This window comes from Melospiza melodia, chromosome 2, assembly GCF_035770615.1.
Source record: "Melospiza melodia melodia isolate bMelMel2 chromosome 2, bMelMel2.pri, whole genome shotgun sequence".
In the NCBI taxonomy this organism is placed as follows: Eukaryota; Metazoa; Chordata; class Aves; order Passeriformes; family Passerellidae; genus Melospiza; species Melospiza melodia.
The window spans coordinates 65,291,727-65,316,421 of NC_086195.1; the positions used below are offsets into that span (position 1 = coordinate 65,291,727).

General features: G+C 47.7%; 3 protein-coding genes across 10 annotated transcripts in view; 2 read left to right on the plus strand and 1 right to left on the minus strand.

The window, feature by feature from the left end:
* Nucleotides 1-11,557, plus strand: part of TCAF2 (TRPM8 channel associated factor 2) — a 31,797-nt gene extending 20,240 nt beyond the window's left edge. For 6 of the 8 annotated variants that reach the window (XM_063148628.1, XM_063148627.1, XM_063148631.1 and 3 more), the window contains 2 exons: nucleotides 434-771; nucleotides 2,327-3,545. In XM_063148628.1, coding sequence (XP_063004698.1) covers nucleotides 434-771; nucleotides 2,327-2,572 — 584 coding nt within the window. In that variant the 3' untranslated portion in view covers nucleotides 2,573-3,545. Of the gene's footprint in view, nucleotides 1-433; nucleotides 772-2,326; nucleotides 3,546-8,951; nucleotides 9,219-10,061 lie in introns of those variants that run through there. The other 2 variants (XM_063148632.1, XM_063148633.1) reach the window with 2 other exon arrangements.
* Nucleotides 11,558-11,776: 219 nt separating this feature from the next.
* On the minus strand, nucleotides 11,777-15,260 carry LOC134414990 (C-type lectin domain family 4 member E-like). The gene is made up of 6 exons (XM_063150314.1): nucleotides 15,129-15,260; nucleotides 14,650-14,745; nucleotides 14,108-14,200; nucleotides 12,931-13,082; nucleotides 12,576-12,706; nucleotides 11,777-12,308 (listed from the first exon to the last, which is right to left on the minus strand). The coding sequence occupies exons 1-6, from the start codon at nucleotides 15,166-15,168 to the stop codon at nucleotides 12,149-12,151; spliced, it is 672 nt and encodes a 223-aa protein (XP_063006384.1). The 5' UTR covers nucleotides 15,169-15,260; the 3' UTR covers nucleotides 11,777-12,148.
* A 2,642-nt stretch (nucleotides 15,261-17,902) lies between these two features.
* Nucleotides 17,903-21,458, plus strand: LOC134414284 (C-type lectin domain family 4 member E-like). The gene is made up of 5 exons (XM_063148636.1): nucleotides 17,903-18,488; nucleotides 19,523-19,615; nucleotides 19,940-20,091; nucleotides 20,324-20,451; nucleotides 20,853-21,458. Exons 1-5 carry the CDS (start codon nucleotides 18,359-18,361, stop codon nucleotides 20,995-20,997), a joined length of 648 nt encoding a protein of 215 aa, XP_063004706.1. The 5' UTR covers nucleotides 17,903-18,358; the 3' UTR covers nucleotides 20,998-21,458.
* Nucleotides 21,459-24,695: the final 3,237 nt, after the last annotated feature.

Genomic DNA, 24,695 nt, shown 5'->3' on the forward strand with positions numbered 1-24,695 from the left:
GCTCAAGGAGTGCCATGGTGCTCAGTCACATCATTGCATGGTTGCATTGGTGTTGACTGTGCTCAGCCTGTGGGAGTTCAGGGGTGTTCTGGGCAATAGTCAGGCTTTTCTCCTCACCCTCAACCTCATGAGTCCAACCATGAGTGTACATTTATATATAAAAAGGAAAAGCAGGCAGAACTGCACTTAACTGATGGTTCAGTCCTGCCTTTGCTTGTTAGACTGTTTAAGGGTCACTATCTGTAAGGGTGAAACATCATGTATTTCCTTATGTCACACTGGGAAAAGTTAGTCATTCATGGTAATAAAAAAGTGTTATTTGTAAGATGGAGGAAAGGCTCTAGAGAAATGAAAAAAAATACAATAATCATTTACATCTGAGAAGCACTGAGGTGAGCACATAATGACGTGTTGCTCCCTGTCTGTCCTGCAGGCTGGATGCATGCTGGCTACCCCATCATGGGCCACCTGGATTCAGTGAAGGAGATGTTAGACGTGGAGCACATGCAAACTACTGGTCTTTGGGGTCCCATCCATGAGCTGGGACACAATCAACAGCAGCAGGCATGGGAGTTCCCCCCTCACACCACGGAGGCCACATGCAACCTCTGGTCTGTCTATGTTCATGAGGAGGTGCTGGGCATTCCTAGGCATGAGGCCCATCAGGCACTCAGGCCACAGTGCCGCAAGGAAAGGATAAAAGACTATCTGAAGAAAGGTGCTCAGCTAAAGGACTGGAACGTGTGGACTGCTCTGGAGACATACCTGCAGGTAACAGGGAAAATGTGTGTGTGTTCTTAGTGCAGTCACTGAGGCCTCTGTTAGAGGGATGTCTGCAGCCTGCTGACTGTAGCTGTGGAGCCTTGAGGTGTTTGATTACTGTCAGAGGGTTTATCTTGGGCCCAGAACGTACCTGAGAGGTAAAGAGGCAGAGTGCCTAAAGTTGAGGTCTCCTGGAAACCTTCCTTTGTCAGATCTGGGCTTAGCCACTCAGGGAGATAGCTCAGTGCAATGTACTAATCTTTCTCCCTGGAAGAGAAACAGGAACTGCTGCTTGTTATACAACATGGGAAAAGGAGGATCAAACTTGGGCCCAGCTCTTTAATCTGCAGCAGATTTCCTGTGGGATGGTGGGCTAGTTGTCAAAAAACCTTGGCACTGTAAAGTATCTAGAAGAGCCAGGCTTTGAATAGTCTCCTGGTGAGTTACATGGCCTTTTAAAAAACTTACAGAGAGGAGGGTGTTCATATCATCCAGTGCACTGAGTGGAGCCAGTGTAGTCCAGCAAGTGGCAAGAGGCTGGGCTCAGCCTATCCTCCTGCACACAGAACTGGATCCCTCACTGTGGTCGAGACTCTAAAACACGAACCCTATCCTAGATTAAAGTGCATTCTCTTGGGAAGCATGCAAGAGAGATTCCCCCTTTCCCTTAATCCTCCTAGAAACTATTAGCCTAATGGAGAGAGCACTCAGCTGATTTTAACTGGGAACTGCAAAGCAGATGTCCATTATGATGCTTAAGCTACTGACTGTTGTGAGATGAGTGTTCCTCAGCTCCCTTGTCTGAGAGCTCTCACACTTCATATGAGGAGAAGTACATTTACTGGAGGGGTATTGATCCTGACTTCTTCACATCCCAAATAGGCATCTGCATGGTCAAGCTGAAGAGTCATCCTCTGAGGATTTTTGGTGCAAACAATAACAAAATATTTATACAGTGGGGAACAGTTTTAAGGGGAGAAATTTTCCCACAATACCTTACCAGTTTGGCCACTGCCTTGCTGCCTCACCCACACTTGTTGGCTGTGATGTCTCATCTCCTGCCTGATTACTAACAGGACTGCTGGAATAAATGTGCATGGAAGAACAGTTCTAATTCTGCAGCAGCAGTTTTTCTGTATGAACTCCTTTTGTTCTTATTCTTAGGCAAAGCATGCCCTGTTCATAATCTCTCCCTCCCCTTTTCTCAATACTCCTTGTTCTCCTGTGCCCCTTCTTTCCAGCTATTCTGTCAGTGTCCCCTCTGATACTGTTCTCACAAAGCAGCAGCTTATATAATAAATTACTGACACTTCTGGCTACTCCCCGTCTATCTTTGATCTCTGTTTGTTTTGGGAGATCAGTGTAATGGGGAGGTATTTTTCTGTACTTTAGTGCTGTTAGTTATGCTCTGAAGCCTGAAAAGCCTAGATGCTTTCATCTAAATTTGCATTCATTTTAAAAGACACTGCAGAAACCCCGTGGAATTTTCTACTGTGTGTAACACAGGAATAATGCCAGTGAAATGATAACTTAACTGTTTGTGCACTGTATTGTTTTTCATCAGCTGCAGGAAGGGTTTGGTTGGGACCCCTTCACCCACCTCTTCTCTGACTACCAGAAAATCTCCAAGATCCCAAAAGACAACACTTCTAAGATGAACCTGTGGGCACAGAAGTTTTCTCAGCAGGTGAATAAGAATTTGGCTCCATTCTTTACAGCCTGGGGATGGCCTATCAAGAAAGAACTGTCTGTGGAACTGTCCTCTCTACCCAGCTGGGAACAGGATCCAATGAGATCCTATAGACCATAAAGGAAAACTACCTAAATCTTGGTTCTTGTACTAGCTATGGCCTATCTTTATCTCCATGTGTATCTACATGATAGCTCACTATGTGCTTGGATTTATGCTGGATTCTTCAGCTTCTTGCTGCCAGTGGAGGCCAGCCCCAACAGAAATTCAACAAGGATCAGCAGATCAGCAACCACCTAAGATATCTTCTGAAGGGTTAAATAATCAGTGAGCTTTGTTCCAGGTGCTTCACCTCAAGAAGAATGTAATTCTGAGTTGATTTAGTTCCTTCACTTTCTCAGATGAAGTGGAAGTTTTCTGGGTGGAGCAGTCCCTGGACCATGGGAATAGATATCTTTAAAGCAAATATTAGCCTCCACAACATTGTATTCTTAATATAATCTCAGTAACATGAGATTTTCACAATTATTTTTGTTACCCTAAAATCCCTAATGTTAAATTCCTCTTGTTATGCAGAAGTTAACAGCACCTGTTGTGAAAGTGGCCTTATAATGCATATATACAGGCTATATAATGCATAATTGATACTGAAATGCTGTAGATTCCTTCCTACATTCTATGACTGTGTGACCCAGCATTCATCTTTATGTGAACAAGTCAATTATAAGTTTTAGCTGTCCTTCAACCATAGCCTGACAGCAAGATACATGCCAATGAAGAGGAGAGAGTGGAAGCAGGGAGGTGACTTGATTGTAGTCAGTAAAGGTTTAGCTCGTGGACTTATCCAAGGTTAAAATCCAGGCACTGACCTGACAGCCTGAGGGAGCAGGGAGAAGGAAGACAACAGTTCATCAAGACAGAGGACCAGCCTTTTCAAGGTGCAACAAAAGTTCATGTTACTCCCAGCTCTTTCATAATTGCTCAGCTATTATGGGTTTTGGCAAGCATGTTAATGCTTAGCCTAAAAGCTTGCTAGTCCCAGCCTATTCCTTATGTATCAGTAAAAAATAAAAAATATCACCGTACACATGCACATTTGGTATGTGATCCTATTTTCATGTCTCCATGCCCAGCAAAAAAAAGGCCTAAATAGAAATGACCTAAACAGAAGTGGCCTTGGTGGTAAAGTTGTTCAAAGTTGAAAAAAACCACCATGGAAGTCTCTATTCTGTGGTGTGGCCGCATATATATCATAGTGCCAAAGGAGGGCACATTAGGTCAAATACCAATCACAATTAAAGAGACTGTGCAGCCTCCTTTCTTCAGGCTTGGTAAGTGGTCCCAAAACCTAACTGTAGCAGGGGAGTAAAGAGGCATTTCTACATTTATGGCTTACCCATATTTTCTTGATTTTCTGGGGGTTTTCTTTTTGTGGTCATGTGTGTAGAAAATGTCAAAATTATGTAATGTCCTAGCAAAGTCTTTGTGTTAAGCTTCCAATTTCTTAGCCCAGAAAGTATATTGATAAGACCTCCAATTAGGGATTAATCTCTTTCCATGTTCCCAGTATAAGCATGTCTGAGACACCTCTAAAGTGGCTTGATATTAAAAACTGAATTTCAGCTTGCAGCAGCAGCAGACCTGGGATCAGCAAAGATGACTGAAGCCCTTGCCAGCATCCCAGGGTCTCCCTGTGATTCAGTGAAACACAGTTACATCCAGATTAATTTATTGTTTCTGAGGCCATGCAAAGAGGTTTGTTTACCTGTGGTGATTGTCCTCCTTCTTCACATTTAAAAGTTCTTTTCAAATTGGCTGCCTTTTTTCACCTGAATGCTGGATTAGGGGGAGCTGACATCTCTGCCTGGTTGTGAGCCATCTGTCAGTAGCAGAACCCCAGGGCTGAGCTGGCCACTAGAACGTCATCCTGACAGTACCAGCTGCTGGTGTACACCACATGGGCAGCCCAGGGAGGCTGCTTCCCATCTGCATCAAGATGAAGGATGCAATTGCCAGGCCAGCAGCCATCCCAGCAACTTTTCCAAGGCCAGAAAGGATGGTGGCAGATGTCCAGATATCTCATGGCAAGTATAATAACTAGGACATTTTGTCTGTATCTGTGATGGATATTTGTAAGGGAAATACGCAAGGCAGCAACGCTATCACGAGGCCATGCAGATCCTCAAATCAGCAGATCAATTCCACCACATCCAAGAAGAGATTACTGGAGAGAGCAACAATCTTCTGTGAATGTCTAGAGCTTGTATGCAAAAGTAGCATATTCTGCTGCTGAATTTGACATGTAAAACCCAGTGAAGGGAGGCTGGCCACCAAATGACGTGTACTGTGTCACATTGATCTTGTTGCTGTGGGAGTGAATTTATGCTAATTGCAGCAGAAAGAAGGGAAGCACAGGTAGCTGGTTTAGGCAGGACAAAGGAGATTTTACACATAGGCAGCCTACTGTGTAATGAGACCCTGGTGTTAGCAGGGATAGGATTGCTTCCATTAGTGGGGAAGTGAGGGCAGTAGTAAGGGGGAAAAGTTGGTTGTAAGCAGTGTTTTGCTGCCTGTTATTGAGGAAATCTGCTGTTTAAAGACAATTCACAAGGCCAGTGAAACTGAAGTTTGTTATGAGTGATGAGGAGGCTCCTAAAGGCCAAATCTCAGCATTATTTTCAATTAATCTTTGTTCAAGTACTGCACTTTTCTCAGTAGGATTGGCAGGTTCTTTCAGCTCTACTTGAATGCAGCACTAGAGGTGTTTTCTGCCACTTGAATTGAAAAATTCGTCAGCTGCCCAGGCCACTACTCAATAATTCACAGCAGCTTGACTCATGTGGTATATCGGCTGTCAGCCAATTAGAACTGATTCAGGAGAGGCTGGCCCAAGTGTAAACACTGGCACACCAGCCAGAGCTGGTTGATGCCCCATCCCTGGCAACATTCAAGATCAGCTTGGATGGGACTCTGAGCAACCTGATCTGAAGAAGATGTTCCTGCTTAGTGCAGGGGGTTGGACTAGATGACACTGAAGGTCCCTTTCAACCCAAACCATTCCATGAAAAGTGGGTGCTGTGTTTCCATACTGCATTTACTTCTCCAAGCATGTCTTCCTGTCAGAAGGATTTTATTAATCATTACATCTGGCCTCATATGGCTCTGAATCCAACAGTAAAGTTGTAATCTGCCAGTGGCTCTGCAACAATTGTGTTGAGATTACATATCAGATGCCTCTGGATTGATTTATGTGGCTCCTTCTCATAAGATAACCTATATAACCTATAACCTATAAGATAACCTATAATCTCATAAAATAAAAAGATTTGCACAGACACTGCAGATCCTGTGCATAGATCCAGGCAGCACTACTTGGCCTCTGGTGGAACCCAACATATAAAACTCTTCCTGCTTCTCTCAGACCTGCTAAAACAAGGGGAGTGGAGCACCACTTTAAAGATGTGAATGGCTCTGTATCCCTCCTGCACTACTTTGGAGCTGTGAGGACCAGTTCAGCCTGCTGAATTTTCCTTGAAGGATAAAGAACCAAAGATATCGAAATCCTATGGAGAGCTACTGGAACATGACTTTTAAAGCTGGTTGTGGTTGTCAGCAATACTGAGGAGTTCATGGAAGATGTTAAGGAGTACAGTAAGTTTGTCTTTTCTGAAAAATAGAGGCTTTTTACAAATAGCATGAAAACCAGCAAAATTGGAACCAAAGTGATGACAAATACAGTGAAGAAGTAATGGTGGCCATCAGCAGCAAATTCTACCCAAAGCTCAAGTGAGCTGTGGATTAGTATTCCATATTTCCATAATATTCAATAGTAAAGAGCTACTTTACTAAAACAAACTGACAACAATCTGCCTTCCCCCCACAAAAAAAAAAAAAAACGACAAAATAAACTGAATCCCAGTTCCCAATTTGCTTTGTGGTACAACAGACACTGTGAGGGCACAGTGGAGGTGGCAGCTCCCTAAGGGTCAGTGGCCAGGATCCAGCTGCAGTAACACAGCCAGCAGGACAGCTGGGGACCAGCCACAACACCTGAGTGAGGCAAGCAGGGCACACCTGGCACAGTATCCACGGTCTAGATGGCTAGGCAAGTGTCCAGGGATGAGGAAGGTCTGAGGTCAAGAATGGAAATCAGTCCTCAGGTCAGTTTGGGTCCAGTGATGGTGACCGAGGTCAGACATATTCCAGTGGTTGCCAGGCGGGCCCATTGTGATGAGGCATGTCTGAAATCAAGTGAGGAAGTCAGACCATGGATCTGCAGGTAAAATAAGCTTGTGACACATTTACAAATTTATTCTTTTAATCCAAGGAAGCTTCTTTCCTTTCCTCACTTCCTGCAAGCATTTGATCCCTACCCCAGATGATCTTGTCTGTTGACTCTTAGTCTCCAGCACTGGGTACCTGTGCCGGCTCACAGGATTCCACAAATCAACACGAGTCAGTCCCGATCTGTCTGCGAGTAGCAAACTCCAGCAGGAGAACCAGAGCTTCAGGGAAAAGTTTTTGAATCAGTCCTCAGAAAATGTGCTTGTTTTGAGTCATTTGTGACGACAGCACAGTGCAAGGCTCATTGGTCTGTGGAATGCATTGGTTTGAGATATAATAGAGAACCACAGCCTTTGGGCAGTAGCAAAGATGACTTCTGATCGCTGGAAATTGTTATTTTTCTTTCTCTTTTTCCTTTTTCCCCTAATACTACATCTGAGCTGGTCTTTCAGTGTTGTGATGCAATACTCAGTAGCAACTAAGATTAATTGATGCTACAAACATCAACTATGCAGTCTCTAGGCAGGGAGACTGCATTTTGTGCTCTGAGAAGAGTCTTATGTATTGTAAGTATGAAGAGGCATTTAAAATATGCATACTTATAAGCATGGAGAGGTGGGTTGATATTGTTTATCAGTCTTGTTTTGAGCACTTGTAACAGTTGGGAAAAACAAAGTAGGGATCAAGCCTGTGAGCACAGTCCTGCCCTTCAGGATGAAGAGCACTTAAATAAGTACTTGATTTTTGGTTTTGTGTGAATAGTAGGCAGATGAGTTTGTTGAATAATCTCATGTTGTGTAAGGGCTTCTTTGGTTCTTCAGTAGGCATTTTAAAATTTTAAATGCCCTGTGAAAAGACCAATAACTGAATGTAATACAAGATTTTGTTAAGAATGCAGGAAGAATAATTCTAAACTTCCATGCATGTATTTAGTACTGTGTCACTTGTGATTCAGAGTTGCAAGAGGCCTTTGGATGGGAAGCCTTCACCAAGATATTTTCTGAACACCAAAATATGACTGAGCTCCCAGATGGTGATGACTCAAAAATGAATCTGCAGGCAGAAACCTTTTCATGTCTGGTCAGGAGGACTTTGACTCGTTTCTTTAAGGCCTGGGGATATCCAGTCTGGGTGAGCCCTTCCCAGCAGCTGGCTGTTTCTTTCCCCATCTGGTCAGATGATCCCATGAAGCAATATATCTCCTAAGCAGGTTTTGACTCATGAAAATGTGACTCTCTGTCCTAAAGCCAGTGCTGTGCAGTAGTTTTAGCTGGTGTCTGAATGGGGTGGTGCTCTAATGAATCTGAGAAGTGTCTCTGCATTGTATATGTGATAGAAGAGTTTGTTCTTGGCTTCCTCCCAAATCTGCCTTTTTCTGTGTGGGTCCCACTACTTCCTTCCCCAACAGAAGTAATTTTAACCACAGAAGGGGAAGCATTGGCTCTCTTATTACCAATGAAACCAATCAACCCCTTTCTGCTTTTTACTTTCTCTGTTTCCTTATTCCCAAAATGTTCTCTGTTCCAGACTTATTCTGATTTCAGGTATGCAAAGTTTCTTAATTATAATCATTACAAGAAGAGTTGGAATGGGGGAAAATGTCACTTTAAAAGCAGAGGCACATTAGGAGATAACAAAGCTGGAAATAAATGGAAGAACTCAGGTGAAATTATGGCTATAGCCATGAGAAATGAGGATGATAAATGAGGATGATCTTTTTGAGGAAAACCTTGATGGACCGCGCAGGAGAGGCCCTGATGTGTATTTAATTGTTCTGAAGGAGGTTGCCTTCATGCTCTGCTTTCAGAGTTGTCTACTATGTAGTGAGAAACAGCTGCTTTAGCTCATGTCAGAAGCAAAAGAGTGTTCAGGCAGTGATCCTTAGCTCCTTGATCCTTAGCTAGAGTAAATTTGCAGACATCTGATGCATGTAAAATTGTGGCAACTCAGTCTGCATAAGAATCTGAGACAGCAGGTGCCTCACCTAGCAGGATTGAATGTCATGGGAGGAACACAGCACTGCAGTGTGTTTACAGTGTTCTGTTTTGATCTCCAATCTAAACAACCAGATCCAGATCTATGTCCAGTTCTTAAATGCTACATTGAATTTCCCCTATGTTAAAACATAGACTATAGCACAAGCCAAATTATTGGTGCATTTTGAGATCCTGAGTGAAGCAATTCCTTGTCTTACAGCTATGTTTTCTCTTTCTAGTGAACGTTACAGAATTCTTACCTTACTGTGGAGGCATTGATGCACCACAAGAGGCTGCAGTGACAGAGTCAGAGGCACTGTGCGTCTCCTCCTGATCTTATGAAGGTAGATCACAGTGACACTGAGAGAGTGCAGGTGATTTGCTGTGAGCAGGAGATGGTGCTGGAGTGCTGGACCTCATGATCAGCTCAGGCATTTCCAGGAAACCAGCAGATTGTCCAAAAACCTCTCAAGATAAAGGATTTATAATTAAGCAGCAGGATGTGAAAAAGCTTGCTCAGGTATATAAACTGATTCCATATAAAATAAAAAAGTGTTTTTATTCCCTTGTGATCAGGTAGAGACATAAAGGCTAAAATAATAGGATTTGTCTTAGACAACTTGAGATAAACAAAGGATAACCACCATGAACTGGACAAGTGAAGAACTGGGGGTTGTGGATCTCTTGGATAACATGAACTCTGCAAGGCCAGCAGTACCTGAATTAGCACTAATACCTTACACAAGACTGCTTGGGAAATAATTTCAGAAACAGTAAATTTTAAAGGACAGAACAGACATGTGTCCAGTACCAGAGCTTCTTTAAATGCCATTTCTCTCTTTTATTTCTCCCAAACAACAATGTATGCTCTTCATCTGCAGTCTTAGCAAGAAAAGGTAAAAGGAAACAATAAACAATATTTAAAGGGGGAAAAAAAAGGAATAAAGGGGGGAAAATGAGAGACAGCAGGAGTGCAAAGAAAATAAAGAAGTGGAGAAATAAATGTTGTAAAGGAACATGAAAGAATCTGAGGTGGGATAAAACAGAAAAAGAGAAGGAGTAGAGGTGTAATTCTCTGCTTTGTCTAAAAAAAGAACAGATACCCTTGGAGGAAAATTTAAATCATTATAAAAGATAGTGTCTGCCAAGAAAAACACATACATTTCCCTTTATTTCATCACTTGGCTTGGCAAGGATAATGATTTATTAGAGAAAGTCGGGTGTATCCTATCCTTAGCTGTCAGAGCTAGACATAAAGCATGCTCAGTGTACAGATGTAATTAATAAGTCTGACCATAAGAATCAACACTGGATGTCCTTCTAACATGGCTCTAATTATGTTTTTCCAGCTGAAGACTGCATCTCAAAGACTGGGCATCATGAGCTTTCTGGAGGAAAACCAGAAGCTAGCTCAGGTTTGAATCACGAGAGAATTTTGCTGCAGCAGTCAGAGTACCTGCACTCGATGGTGTGTGTATTCTCAGAAGTGAATGTCACTGTGGCTCCTTTCCTCAGACCCAAGCTCCTTTCCAAAGTAAAAGTTAATGCGCCAGGGAGTGGTAAGCATCCAGGTCTTGTTCTGAGAGGCAGATGGGATGTGGCCAAGATGTCCACCTGAAAGCAAGGACTGCAGGTGTCATCATGAAGAATGCTATCCTGATAAACTTTTTGTCTTTCCCACCCAAGCCCTGGGTTCAGTATGCAGGAATGTCCTTCTGAAGCTTTCTGAAAGTCCTGTACCTAACTGTCTGTTGTCATCTCTACCTCTTCCTCTGCCATCTGCTGCCTCCTGAATCAAGACAGACTTGAGGGGTAAAGACTGATTTTTATCTGTTGGAGATAGGCACCTCCATCAGCCAAATACATATTGAAGAGGGGATCAGGAAGATCCCTTCAACAATTCTGTAAGCAAACCCAGCATCATCTCCCAAGATCCCTTTTTTGTCATGACATCTCAAGAAAAACTTTGTTTTCCAAATTTGGGGCAGAGAGACTGTTTCTAGCAAGGTACGTGCATTTTCTTGCAAACCGATCTCCTGGTGTGGGTTTTGCTCTGCCCCATGAACCTCCCAGGAACCAGAACTGCAGTGCCCCTAAAACCGCTTGTAGAACATTGGTCACGCTCTGCGTGTCTCATCTGCCTCTTTTTCTTCCTCAAAACCCTGTTGCTGCATAAGTTGCAGAACTGAGCTGGGGGAAATCGAGAAGTCCATTGCAGTGTTTGGGTTTGTGGTCATGTTGGACAAAAAAATAAGTTTTCTCCATTGTGAAAGTATCCAGCAACTTTAGAAACTAGGAGGCAAACACTTTGCAACAGCCAAGCTTTTGGTCCAGTGGCTAAACCAGAAACCTGGAAAATATACTTCTTCAGGCAGAAATGACAAAAATTTGTACTCACATTTCTGATGGGGGAAAAAAATCACCCAGAACTGATTTTTCAGGTTGTATTTTTAATCCCAAACTAGAAACTCCCAGCTCCTCAAAGAATATAGATATCATTGATGAAAGGGAGGAACATACAGACTGGAGTTTGGGAAATTTTAGGGAAGCAGAACATTGCTCAAGACTTCTATGTATCTGATTTGCAGTGATGCCTCTGATAGAGGTCTTCCACCCTTCTCTCTGATTAGAAATTTCTCCTTAGGGGACTCTGGCTTTTTTCCTTCTTGTAACATTTAATTGCTTTCCCTCCCCTTCATTGCTATGCCTCGTCCTGCCACATCTCGGCAGAATCTCCAACATCCTTTGTTTTTTCTGCTACATCCTGGGCAAACTGCCTGGCACTGAATAATACACAGCCTGCTCTGTTTCTGTCTTCACAAATGATTCTCCAAAGTGCTCAGGACCTTCCTCACACCCTCTACAGATGAACATTACATTGTTCCTGCTCCCAGCTGGTCCAGCACACTCAGCAATATTCTCATCTACAGGTGCTGTACACACTGAAAAGTTAAAACCTCTGTGTTGGGAGGCTGGACTGTGGGAATCATGTCACACATCCTCATGCAAAGAGCAGAATTAACATTTAATAAATTAACATTTATTAATTTTTTTTAAACTAATCAACACACAGTGTGCTGAAGGAGAAGGAAACACTACAGCCATGAAAAATTTTCCCCATCAGAGGAGGAACAAGGATACTCCACTGAATGCTCTTCTTTCAAATTCTGCTCCAGTGATTTGAAGGACAAGTATCCTGCCATGAAACAGTGATGGCCTTTTCCACATCATTGAGATATTGTCTGGACCAGGAGTCAAGGAAAGTGATAGAGAATTAGGACCCTTGTTTCTGAAGGAGGAGAGTAGAAAGGTTCACAGTAGGTCCTTGACATCAGCCTGAGCTATTTCATCCAGAACTGATCTCCAGCTTGTAGAGGGATGAAGGGGCACAGGCTGGGAACTGAGGTACTTTGAAGATTGGATTTTATGTCCTTTCTCAGAGAAGTTTGACTGCCTGTTCACAAATTCGATAGCAACTTGTGATGCAAAGGACATTATTCCAGTTACTGTAAGTGTTGGGGTCTGTCTTTCCCTTGACATGAATTGCAGCACATTTTTCTGCAAAGAGTAAATTGGGCTCCCCAGGCTTCCAGAACCTGTAAAAGAAAGTTCCTTTATTGGAAATGCACTAGCATGACAGTGGATGTGGAGTCACCTCAAACACTTGTGGAAGAGAAAGGAAAGTCACTGTGACAGAAATCAGGATCCATAGTTTGAATAGAAATTTATGCAAGTTTTCTGACTTGCAGAGCAGCTGAAGACAGAAATCCCACTCTGACAAATACCTGCCTTACACAATATATTGGTCGCTTGGACTGAGGGCATCAATATTAGAGCTCTCCTCACTCCACCAGGATACTCACGTCACTGTACTCTCATATGGAGTCTGATCCACCCACTGCCACTTCCCATTTTTGTAAGCAGCTAAGCCTATGTAGTATTTTGTTTCATAGAGGCTAGTAGCTTTTTCTTTTGTCAAGTTGAAGAGAAATTCCTGGAAAAAAAAGCACAATGTCCATGAGTGGCAGGATGGAGCAGAGAGAGACATCAGGAATCCCCATGATGTGGGGCTGGTGGCAGAGGGGGCTGGTGCTGCAGAGGTGCAGACAGGACCTTCCCCCTCCCCTGCAGGACAAGGAGGGGCTCTGAGTCCCCTCCAGGGCCCAGCACTGCGGCTCTGCCTGCTGGGTCCCTCTCTCTGGGGCCCTGTGCACTCACCTGCTCTGCCTTGCTGGTGATCACCACCAGCTGGGAGCCCATCCCAGTGCAGTTCCGTGCACTCTCATCCCATGACATCATGTCAGGGGACAGGAAATAGCAGCTTCCTTGAAACCTTCTCCAGCCCTTTGGGCAGCACATCCAGCCATCCACTATGGGGAAAAAAATTCCTGCTTTTGAACAAGAAGTGCTGTCCTTCATGGCTGTGAGTTCAATGTAGGGTCCCAGGTGTTAGGAATGTGGTTTGATCCCAAAGCCTGGACAGAGATAAATGCTCTTTTCTGCTCTCCACAAGTAAAGCTGTCAGCAGCCTGTCACAAGACCCCTGCCTGAAGGGGTCTCTTCCTTTTCTCTCTCTGTCCTGCCATGTCCATGCAACCTCTCTTTGGTGAGAGACATGGTTTCTGCCTTACCCTTCCTGAGGAAGCAAGATGAGAAGTAGCTGGTTTGTGCTTTTCTAGAAACAATTCCATCAGAGAAGAGCTGTCCAAGCTCTCAGCTCATGCAGATTCAGATTCTGCTCCAACAGCCTTGCTGCCACCACAGGCGGTTCCTTACACAGCCAGCTTATCCAAGAGACCTGCCTTATGCCCCGAGATTCAAATGGTGGATTAAAAGCTACAGATATGTTCCCACAAAGGGCATGGCTGCATGAGAAGGGATCTCTGACCTGAGTTTGAGAACTTGCACTACCAGCATTCCAGCGCTCCGTATTACCATCACTTCATGTGGGACTGCAGCTCAGCTCCCCAGCTATTCTGAGCTAAAAATCATCCTCCCTCCTCTGTCCCCCACACTGACCATCATGCTTGTGTGAACAGGCAGTGAGCCAGCAAAGGAAGTGGAGCTGGATTGAAGCAGCCAGTATAAAAGCACTTGCCTCTAGATCAGTCGACTTGACTTGCAATAGAGGGTTTGTGTGAGGGGAAGAGTAGGAAGGTTGGTCAAAGGCAGGTATGGAATGACCCACCCTCTTTCACTGACCCGGAGCATGCTTTCATAGCATTCTTACTAAAAATGTACAAAACAGTGTCTTACCTCAATTCCACAGATTCCTTCCTTCAAACAATCCACTTGTGACTGGCAGTAATATTCCCCACATCGAAGGTTGAGGGGAAACCAAACAAAATGTTGGTGAAGTCCTTTTGTTACTTGTGAGGCTCTCAGCATCACTCACCTTTCTCTGCAGAACTGCTGGGGGCACAGAACCACTCAGTAGAGTTCTGGAGGAGAATCTTGTAATGGCCAGAGCTTCCATCAAGTAACGCCACTGAGAAGAGAGGAAAGCAAAGCAAAGTGCTATTGTCATCCTTTTCACCTTGTGCATGAGCAACCTGTGCTATCCTCTAACTTCTGTTTTGGAGCCCCAACACAGACTGTTTAGTAACAAGCTATGAAATCTGGATTGAGCAACAAGGTGAGAACAGCAGGCCACTTCTCCCACTACCAGTCATTACTTCTCTCAGAAGAGCTTCACTCATCTCGGTTGTCTGAGAGACACACTAGCCCAGATGACAAACCCAGATTAGAAATCTTCTAAGGAAGGGATGAGGAAAGGGACACAGAAGTCATGGGATAAGCCAATAAGACTAGACAGGCCTGTTTCGGTGAAAGGCGTTTGCCTGCCTGGAAGAGGGACTAGGATATGGGCTTTCACCTGAAAAAAAGCAGTCACTTGAGCCCTTAATGTTGAGGAAATTAAGACACCCTGGAACTCACCAAGACAGATGGTCACAATGGCAGCTTTGATTGCAAGGGCAAAAATAAGGAAGACCCAGATGTTCAGCCAGGAGCAGCCTCTCTCTTCTGCTGGGGCTGGAAAACACAAAGCAAGAGTGAGCATGTCCCAGCCCAGAGTTAGGAGCAGGATAACCCAGGGGGCTCTGTTCCCCAGCACCCTGCTGCTCCCTTCTTCCAAGCACTGGGAGCCCCTCAGGTGCTGGAAGCAGGTCCTGCTGCCTGTCCCTAGCAGGGGCTCAGAGCCACAGAGTACAGGAGCACAGGGGCTGCCCTGAGGCTCTAGGAAAAGCTCATTCTGCCAGCCTGCCCACTGCCCACTGCCCTCATCTCTTGCTTTGCTCTTGCCCTGAGCCCCATCTCCTGCTGCCCACTGCACCATGCCCAGGATCCATCCCAGCCCTGCCTTTCCCCAACCCCTGTGGCAGGAGGAGAGAAAGGAAGGAAGGTTTGGGGCTTACCTGCACTTCCAGGACTGACTCTCCCTTGGCCATTCATCATCTCTGTAGGAGGATCACTCTTCTCCAAGGGTCCCTGTTACCAGTGTGGGCACAAACACCCTTCCCCTGCACAGGACACCTCCCACTCTGGTGTACCCCACAGCACATGGACATTGGGAAATTTTCATAATTTCCCTGCCAGGACATTTCACAAGATGGTCATTGCAAAACACCAAGTCACCAAGACAAAGGAAAGCAGATGAAGGGGAGCATCACTGCAGCTCACACAGTCTCCCTTTGCCCAGCCTCAGTCACTTGCACAGGTGATCCATGTCCTTCCCTCTCTGCTGCCTGCTCTCTCCTGCTGAGGCTCCATGTCTGTGACAATACACACACGGGCAGGTGTGTTTGGCATTGGCTAGCAAAGGGTTAAACCCGTTGAGCACAGCCTGCCAAAGGGAACCAAAAATGAGAGGAAAGCAGATCTGTGACTGAGTCTGGGCAGTGACCATTGGCATCCTGAACCCAGAAAACCTGAGCACAACAGAGAACTTGTGACACTGTTTTGGTCTCATTGCATTGGAAGGGAGCTGGGCTTTGAGCAAAGGGGTTCAGCATGACCTGGCACTGTGGGGCAGAAGGATCACTTGGCACTGCCAGAGTCCATGTGCATGACAGATCATGAAGTCTCACTTGGTTGTGACTGCAAATGCTGCAGACATACGTGGAACAGGCTGAGATGTTCCATCAGCTGGTTTCTCCCTGTGGAGAGGAATGCATGGGGGCAGAGACACAGGAATAGGAGAGCTCACAGCAGCAGCACAGGCATTTCAGCTGAGGCATCACAAGATCAGGGTACAGAACTGCTTACAAGGGAGGACAAGCCTGAGCTCTCTGTAGAAGACATCCCCTGATTCTGTTATTTTGTGCACAACAGGCTGCAGGCAGGGTCAGAGCCTACATTTCTAAACATCTCTATGTAAGCAGTGTTCACAAGCTCTCACCCCACAACAAAACACATTCCCAAGACTTGTGCAACCTCCAGCCTCCCACCAGCCATGCAGGAAGGGCAGCTGCAAGCACACATCCCCTTTGTGGGAGCAGGGCTTCCCCTGGTCCCACACACTTCCTGCTGGAGATGTGGGGTTCCTGAGTATCCACAGCTCTCCCAGCAGCCTGTGAAGCACAGGTGAAAGCACAGGGTCACACTGTCACACTGCAGAACTGTGGGTGTGTGCCTGCTGCTCCCTCAGTGCCATCAGTGAGGTCACCCACAGCACTCAGCTGCCACGGAGCTTCTTGCACACAGAGGTGGCCAAGTTGCATAGTTGCAGCTATGGGCACTGGTGAGGCCACACCTTGAGTATTGTGTCCAGTTCTGGGCCCCTCAATTTAGGAGGGATGTTAAGCTATGAGCTCTCCTATTCCTGTGTCTCTGCCCCATGCATTCCTCTCCACAGGGAGAAACCAGCTGATGGAACAAGAGCAAAAGCTGTGTTTCCATCTCAGTCCATTCAGAGGAAATTGGGATCCAGTAGGGATCCTTTATCCTTAGTGATATCCTTAGGAATATGAGGCTGCTGGACTTGAATCCAAATCTCCTTGAGAACTGCTAGAAACACCATGTAGGGCTTCAGCTTTTGTAGTCATAACCAAGGCAAAATTCCTGATCTGGCATGCAAAGGGACGGCAGCACCATCCAATCATCCATTCTGTCCTCCAGCCCCACAAAGATGGCATATTGAACACCACTGGCCAAAGCTCCATCCATATTTCTAAAGGAATTAGTTAAAAACTGTATTGGCAAATTCTCTTCTGTTCTCAGGATGCACCTGGGCACAGCCCAGACTCAGTCACAGATCTGCTTTCCTCTCATTTTTGGTTCCCTTTTGGAGGCTGTGCTCAGTGGGTTTAACCCTTTGCTAGCCAATGCCAAACACACCTGCCCGTGTGTGTATTGTCACAGACATGGAGCCTCAGCAGGGGAGAGCAGGCAGCAGAGAGGGAAGGCCATGGATGACCTGTGCAAGTGCCTGAGGCTGGGCAAAGGGAGACTGTGTGAGCTGCAGTGATGCACCCCTTCATCTGCTTTCCCTTGCCTTCATGAGATTGTGTGTTGCAATGATTCTTGTGTGAAATGCCCTGGCAGGGAAATGATGGTAGTTCCTCAATCTCCTGTGCTGTGGGTACACCCAGGATATGGCTTTTTTAGGCCGCCAAATGAAGGCCTTTGCCAGCTCCTCACGAGAGTGGGAGGTGCCCTGTGCAGGAGGAAGGCTGTTTGTGCCCACACTGGTAACAGGGACCCTTGGAGAAGAGTGATCCTTCTGCAGAGATGAAGAATGGCCAAGGGAGGGTCAGTCCTGGAAGTGCAGGTAACCCCCAAACCTTCCTTCCTTTCTCTCCTCCTGCCACAGGGGTTGGGGGAAAGGCAGGGCTGGGATGGATCCTGGGCATGGTGCAGTGGGCAGCAGGAGATGGGGCTCAGGGCAAGAGCAAAGCAAGAGATGAGGGCAGTGGGCAGTGGCCAGGCTGGCAGAATGAGCTTTTCCTAGAGCCAGGGGGAATGGAAGTGCAGGCAGAGCGTGCCCTGCTATTCCCTCAGTGCTGTGTCTGTAAACAATGGGGCTGAAGGGGGCTGTCCTTCTGTCATTGCCCTGCTAAAGCTCTCTGCATCACTCTGAGCACAAGTGCCTGCTCCCATCTCTGCTGTCTCCAAGGACACCCCAGCCAGGGCTCCCCAAGAGCTCCCAAGTGCCTTTTCCCCCTGTGCAAACAATCCCTCTGTGGGTCTGGCTGTGCACACCCTGAGCTGGGCACTCACTGCTTTGGGGGATTGTGCCACTGCAGAAAGGGGCTGATGGGACAGAGGCAAAATGCAGGGAGTGAGGGAAAGAAGCTCCAAAGAGAGAGGAAGAGGAGGGAGCTCCACAAAGAGCATTCAGGGACAGACAGGGTAATGGAAGGCAAGATGGAAGATGTGTTGAGGAGAAAGGAGGTCTGACAGGACAAAGGGGGAGTGAGGGTTGGGCAGAATCCAGGCAGGTCTTGTGATAAACAGGGAAATAGAAAAGCAGCCTCAGGGCAGCCCCTGTGCTCCTGTACTCTGTGGCTCTGAGCCCCTGCTAGGGACAGGCAGCAGGACCTGCTTCCAGCACCTGAGGGGCTCCCAGTGCTTGGAAGAAGGGAGCAGCAGGGTGCTGGGGAACAGAGCCCCCTGGGTTATCCTGCTCCTAACTCTGGGCTGGGACATGCTCACTCTTGCTTTGTGTTTTCCAGCCCCAGCAGAAGAGAGAGGCTGCTCCTGGCTGAACATCTGGGTCTTCCTTATTTTTGCCCTTGCAATCAAAGCTGCCATTGGGACTTTGTGCCTCTGTCTTGGTGAGTTCCAGGGTGTCTTAATTCCCTTGGGACGAAGGGCTCAGGTGGCTGCCCTTGGTCAGGTGGGAAACCCACATCCGAGTGCCTCTGCCAGCAGGTAAAGTGCCTGTGGCATAAGGTAGAAAACAGCTCTGCAGACATGACCATTTTTGATCCCTACAGGATTGAACAGCTCCACAGCAGGTCAGATCCCTCAGCTGAACTAAACCACAAGTCATCTCTCTTCTCATCCTTTATCTTTGGGTAGGGACAAGGTCACCTTTATTGGCAATGGGGGTGCTCAGCCAGGCATTGCCCATCTCCTCTGAGCCTTCCTCCATTACAGCCATTCACTCATCAGGCACTGGAGCCACTGGGATTCTTCTGCTCATCAGTGACAATAGTTCTAAATTGAAAGATCAATGAAAATAGGCATCTGGATTGTTGAGCACACACTGATCAGCTCCTATTCCATACTCCTGATGAGTGTCTGGGTTCCTAGGAAGTCCTTGGGATTGTGGCCGTGGCCTGTCACCAAGAGTGCATTATTCCCCACAGAGTGGAGCCAGTAAGTCCTAGGGGTTTATGGTGCTGCACCCTGGTTTCAGGAGCTGCAGCTGTAAGTGATTCCCTTCACCTGCACTGGCTGTTGCTGATGGAACAGGCCCAGCTGAGGGTGGCTCCCCCAGGGGCCTGTTGCTGTGTAGCTGAGGAAGAGACAGAGGGTGACAAGGAGAGGCTGCTTTGTAGACTGGCAGCTGGGCTGTGGGTGTGTGCATGGCACAGTGGCTGTGGCTGGGAGGGCTCCCTCCTGCCCTGTGTGTGGCATGTCCCCAGTGGGATGTGCTCCCAGGGGTCTCTCTGCTGTCTCACTTGGAAGGCACAGGGCTCTTTCTGGCTGGGCAGGAGCTGTGCCCCTGGGGTGGGCCTGGAGAGGTGACAGCTGGGAGCGTGCTTGCTGGGGAAATGGTGGAAGGAGAGTGCAGGGGCCAGAGATGCTGTGTGAGGAGCTGGGAGCAAGGGCTAATCCTGCTGCCTTTCCTGTCCCTTTGCAGTGGTTCCCTTCTGCCACAGCAGTGACCAGCCCTCAGCCCTGCAGCAGCAGTTCTCGGAGTGGGAGTGCGGCTCAGCGGTGCCACAAGGCACAGGTCAGTAGCCCAATGTCCCCTCTTCCTTGGGGCCAAGGGCCTCAAGGGGCTGTGCCAGGGCAGGTCAAAGCACATCCCCAAAGGAACTTTGCAGAGCCATGAGATGCCCCTTACAAGGATTACCCTGGCTTTGGGTACACAAGGCTCACTGGTCATACCCCAAAGCAATGGCAAGGAATGTCTGTACTATCCCTGTTTCTTCAAGCACTTTCTGTCAGGAAAAGTCACTGAGGAGGACATGAGCACTGTCCCTGGAAAACCTGGATGTCTGCAATCACCATCTCTTGTTAGTAGCCTGCATCTGTCTGTCCTCTCCCTGCACAGACCGAGGCTGGATGTGCTGCCCAAAGGGCTGGAGAAGGTTTCAAGGAAGCTGCTATTTCCTGTCCACTGACATGATGTCATGGGATGAGAGTGCACAGAACTGCACTGGGATGGGCTCCCAGCTGGTGGTGATCACCAGCAAGGCAGAGCAGGTAAGTGCACAGGGCCCCAGAGAGAGGGACCCAGCAGGCAGAGCCACAGTGCTGGGCCCTGGAGGGGACTCAGAGCCCCTCCTTGTCCTGCAGGGGAGGGGGAAGGTCCTGTCTGCACCTCTGCAGCACCAGCCCCCTCTGCCACCAGCCCCACATGATGGGGATTCCTGATGCCCCTCTGTGGTCAATCCTGCAACACATGGACATTGGTCTCTCTCTCTCTAATTGCCAGGAATTCCTCTCTGAGCAGATAAGGCAATCTAAAGAACCTAAACGAGACAATTCATACATTGGACTGTTTGCAATGCAGGGGGGCCAGTGGCAGTGGGTGGACAAGACTCCCTACAATGTGACAGCAGCGTGAGTATTTCTGCATGAAGAGTGTTTGGTGTGACTCCTGGTAGGGAAAGAAAGTAGAGTAGACATGAAGGTGCCTGTGGGCGAAACAGAAGATGTCACAAACTTGCGCTGGAGTCCAGCACGGGACTGTATTGTGTGTGAGGTGCATGGGGTGAGTGGTGGTGAGCAGTTGGCCCCAGCAGGATGGAGCAGGGGGGCTCTGTTGTGCTGGAAGGCAGTAGGAAGGAGGCAGGTATCCATGCGCCACTGGTGCCAGTGGGATATGGAGTGGGAGGAAGGGCACTGCTTCAGTCCATTGGGAATTTGTGTCTCTTGCCTTCAAGTCTTGCGTCCCACTGGGGCCTTTTCCAGCAGGGCTTTACAGTGGGCACTGGGGAGTAACAAGCCTGTCTGTGTCCCAGGTTCTGGCCAAAAGGAGAACCAAGTGAAGGCTATGATGAGAATTGCGTTATAATCTACAGGGATACTGAACTACCCAACAACTGGAATAGTGTCAGATGTTTGAACTATCATCGAATTTGTGAAGCTGCAGCAGTAACTGTGTGATGGAAATGCCCCTGTCCTGAGTAAAGCTGGGAGCTCAGCAGGGAGCTGGGAACAGCTCTGGCTGTGCTGGGAAGGGTGGGGAGCTCTGACACATCTTCACTGTGTGGAGTGGGACCATGTGTGTGGAAATGAAATGAGCTTTGTCCAGCATGCCCAGTGCATGTGGTGGCTCAGGGAACACAGGGAGGCTCAGGCTCTTTGCAGCAGCTCCTGTGTTCTTGAGTCCTCTTCTCTCTATGTGGTTCCAGCAGCCTCTGGCTGATAAGAGATGGACTTCTCCAGGAGGAAGGCACTGGAATGGAAGGCAGACATCCCGAGATTCAATGTCCTCTGTCTCCTTGAGCAGAGCTGTTTGCTTTTTGTTGAGTCACACACAAAATGTCCTGTAACTGTACTGGTTTTGCTGAACAAATTGTGAAATCTTAGACAAGAGAAAATACAGTATCAGAACAATGAAGAAAGGCCCTGTGCTCTGTGTGCATATCTGTCTCTCCTTTTCCATCTCTAGACTGTGGGGAAATAATCCACAAACCATGGAATGGTTTGAGGTGGAAGAGACAAGTCCTCTGGATCATGGCCAGGGACGCCTTCCTCTAGACCAGATTGCTCATATCCCCATCCAGCCTGGCCTTGAACATATTACGGTTGGGATACATCTCCTATGGGAAACTGGTTCCCTTGTCTCACCACCTCACTTTCATAAATATTACGAAGGAACCACTACTCCTCCCTAATATTTAGTCAAACCTTCCCTCTGTCAGTTTAAAGCCATTCCCCTTTGTCCTATAACAATGTTCTTGTGTACAAATTCCCTCTCTGCAAGGCCTTTTCCACTGCTGTAGTATGGACACTGGCAGGGATTGGACTTCATTCCACAGGATACAGTCAATAACACAAGCAAATGTGGAGAAGTGTCACAGGCAGCTGTGAGAAAGCAGTTGTCAGCAGAAACTTGTGGTGGTACCAGAGAACTGGAGAAGCGCCGTGCTGCAAATATCCTCCCTTCCCTTTCCCAGTGTCCTCTCCAGGTTCCCAGTGCAGATGTGTGTTTTATGCAGAACTAACTCCTTCTCTGATGCCACTTGAGTTGATGTCCCTTGGTGTCCTGTGGTAGGAACATGATCAGCAATGTCTTCAGGGCCTCTTTGGGCCTGAGATGCTTCTCCCCTGCTCCCATTGCTTTCTTCCCAGTTCCAAGCCTTTCCTTTCCTCACAACTCCTACTTAAGCTATTTCTTGACGCCATTTCTCTCTCTTTGCCTCAGCCTACTCTCATTCCCTGCTGGCTCTGCCTAAGCCCAGGTCTCTGGCTGAGAGCACAATACAACTCCCTTCAGCCCCCCTAGGTCACACGTCTAGACCCAGAGTCAGTGTGCCTCTCCTGGGGACCCACTGCCAGACAGCCCTTCTGGTTTTGGGACTCTTATGGGGGTCCAGCTCATCCCTTCAAAGCAGCATTTTATCCATTTGCCTCAGAGTTTATTTGCATGTTGACTTTCTTCTCCACTGTGTATTTGCATGCATCTGCCTTGCAGGCATGTGTTCTTCTCTGGTTTGAGTTCATTTCTCTACTTCCCACATCACTTGTCCTCCCAGCTTGTCTCCTGGCTTGTCCCTTCTCATGTGTTCACAAAAATTTCTGCTCTTTGACTTGTTGTTACCTTTTCTTCCCCATGGGCTCTGTCTTTGCATCAGTGGAATGAAATAGTCCCTGCTTTGCCTCCTTCTCAACCCAGCCTGAAAAACAGGATAGGGAGCAAAAGAAACACAGCGGGGCTCCACGTTGGTGATCCGACTGTGTCCTCTCACTTCATGGAATGGCTCTCCATCTTCCTTGTGAGCTCTTCCTGCACAGGAGGACTGGGCTGAGACTTTCTTCCAGAAACATGCAGGAGATGAGCCCTCATGGAGCCAGCTCTGGCCTGGCCTACCAGGCTGTCATTTCAAGAATGGGTAGTGGTGACAGCACATCCTCGTGGCCCTGCAGGTGAGGGCCTCTCCCTGTGCAGCCTAGAAACCATGCCCTGCTGTGCACAGCTTCTCCCAACACCTGCCTGGGCTGCTGGGCTTGGGTCTGCCCAGAGGGGATCTCCTTATCCAGGTCTTGAGCACCATTCCCACACGTTTCTGGCTTTTGCCGTGCAGGATCCCCTTTAGGCCTCCCCTCTGCCATAACTCTTGGCACACAAGCAGGACAAGGAGCACATTTCCTGCCTGCCCTCCTGCACACAAGAGCCAGCCCTGCACAGGAGGCTTAGGCCTGCTGTGGCGCAGCCAGTGAGGGTGCACAGTCCCTGAAGGACAGAGCTGACCAGCAGGCTCCTCTGCTGGCTGTCTACTCCTGGGCTCAGCCTGTGGTGAGCAGCAGCCCCTGCTGGGTCTGGACACGGCCCCCTCCCCTTGGCTGTAGGAAGAAGGCAGGATTCCAATCATCATGGACTGGTGCCCATGGGAACAGGGCAGGAAGAGAACAAGGGTGATTGATCTGGGGAATTTGGGATGATTCAGAATCTGGAAGAGTCTGTCTCCATGTCACTTTGAGCCCTGAGAGCCCAGGTCCTGGAGCTCATCCTTCCCTGCAAGACGTGACAAGGCCATGGTGCAGGGTGACACCTCTACACTTGTGGAGCCGTGGGGAGCTGACTAATGTGAAAGGTGCAGCCTGTGTTGTAATCCTCCAGAAGGCAGCAGGACAGCAGGGCTGGAACAATCTCCCACAGCAGTGAGAGCCATTGTCTGCAAATATCTGAAGCTGAAGCATAAAATACCTGATGGGGGAAACCTCATCCTGAGGATAATGTGAGGCCAGCAGTTACACACAGAGGGTCTTTGAGGTGGGTATGAATGCTGCAGCCTGCATCCCCACTTGGCTGAGAGGGAATATTGTGTGGAAGACTGATGGGCTGGATGACAACCAGGGGCTTCAGGAGGGCAAACAGTGGCTAGTTTGAGCATTTGTTTGCAAGACTCCCTCGGAAGACTCCCACTCTGATGATGTGCTTTTGCATTGATCCCCACCCTGTGGGAGCCTGTGTCCTTGCTTTCCAAGACATCTGTTCAGCCAATATGTGCAAGCACCAACTTAAGAGAGCCTCTCCAGCCCATTGTGCAGCACCTCCAGTCTCACCTGGGTAGCAATAGCAGGACACACAGTGAACGTGCCCAAGACAGAGAGGGAATGTGTTCTTTTATCTGGAGAGTCCCCAGAGGCATGGGGACAAGGCTGGATTGTTCTCTGCAGGCTGCTCCTCAGGCAGCTGAGCACAGCACTGCCCATGTGTCCTAGTGACTGACAGCAAATTGCCAATCTCCTTGCAAAGCCAGTCTTTGCCAGGCAGGAGTAACTGACAGCAGCTTCCTAGGCCCTGACAAGGCAAATGGAGCATCTTTGGGATGGACCTCCTGCACATGAGGAGAGGCTGAGTGAGAAGTGTTCAGAGCAGAGAAGGGAGGGATGCTACCCACTGCCTGACCATCAGTCTCCCACACAATATTCCATCTCAGCAAAGTGAGGATGCAGGCTGCAGCATTTACACCCACCTCAAAGACCCTCTGTGTGTAACTGCTGGCCTCCCATTGTCCTCAGGATGAGGTTTCCTCCATCAGGCATTTTATGCTTCAGCTTCAGATATTGGGAGATGTCACGGTTTGATGCTGGCACAATGCCAGCGCCCCCATGGAAATATATGCTCCCTGCTG

Coding starts and splice junctions, on each gene's coding strand:
- LOC134414284 (XM_063148636.1), top strand. CDS start 18,359: ATGCTCACTCTTGCTTTGTGTTTTCCAGCCCCAGCAGAAGAGAGAGGC. Junction 19,616..19,939: donor AGCGGTGCCACAAGGCACAG/GTCAGTAGCCCA, acceptor CTCCCTGCACAG/ACCGAGGCTGGATGTGCTGC. Junction 20,092..20,323: donor TCACCAGCAAGGCAGAGCAG/GTAAGTGCACAG, acceptor TCTAATTGCCAG/GAATTCCTCTCTGAGCAGAT.
- LOC134414990 (XM_063150314.1), bottom strand. CDS start 15,168: ATGATGAATGGCCAAGGGAGAGTCAGTCCTGGAAGTGCAG. Junction 13,083..14,107: donor CAGCAGTTCTGCAGAGAAAG/GTGAGTGATGCT, acceptor TTTTCCCCATAG/TGGATGGCTGGATGTGCTGC. Junction 12,707..12,930: donor TCACCAGCAAGGCAGAGCAG/GTGAGTGCACAG, acceptor TTTTTTTTCCAG/GAATTTCTCTTCAACTTGAC.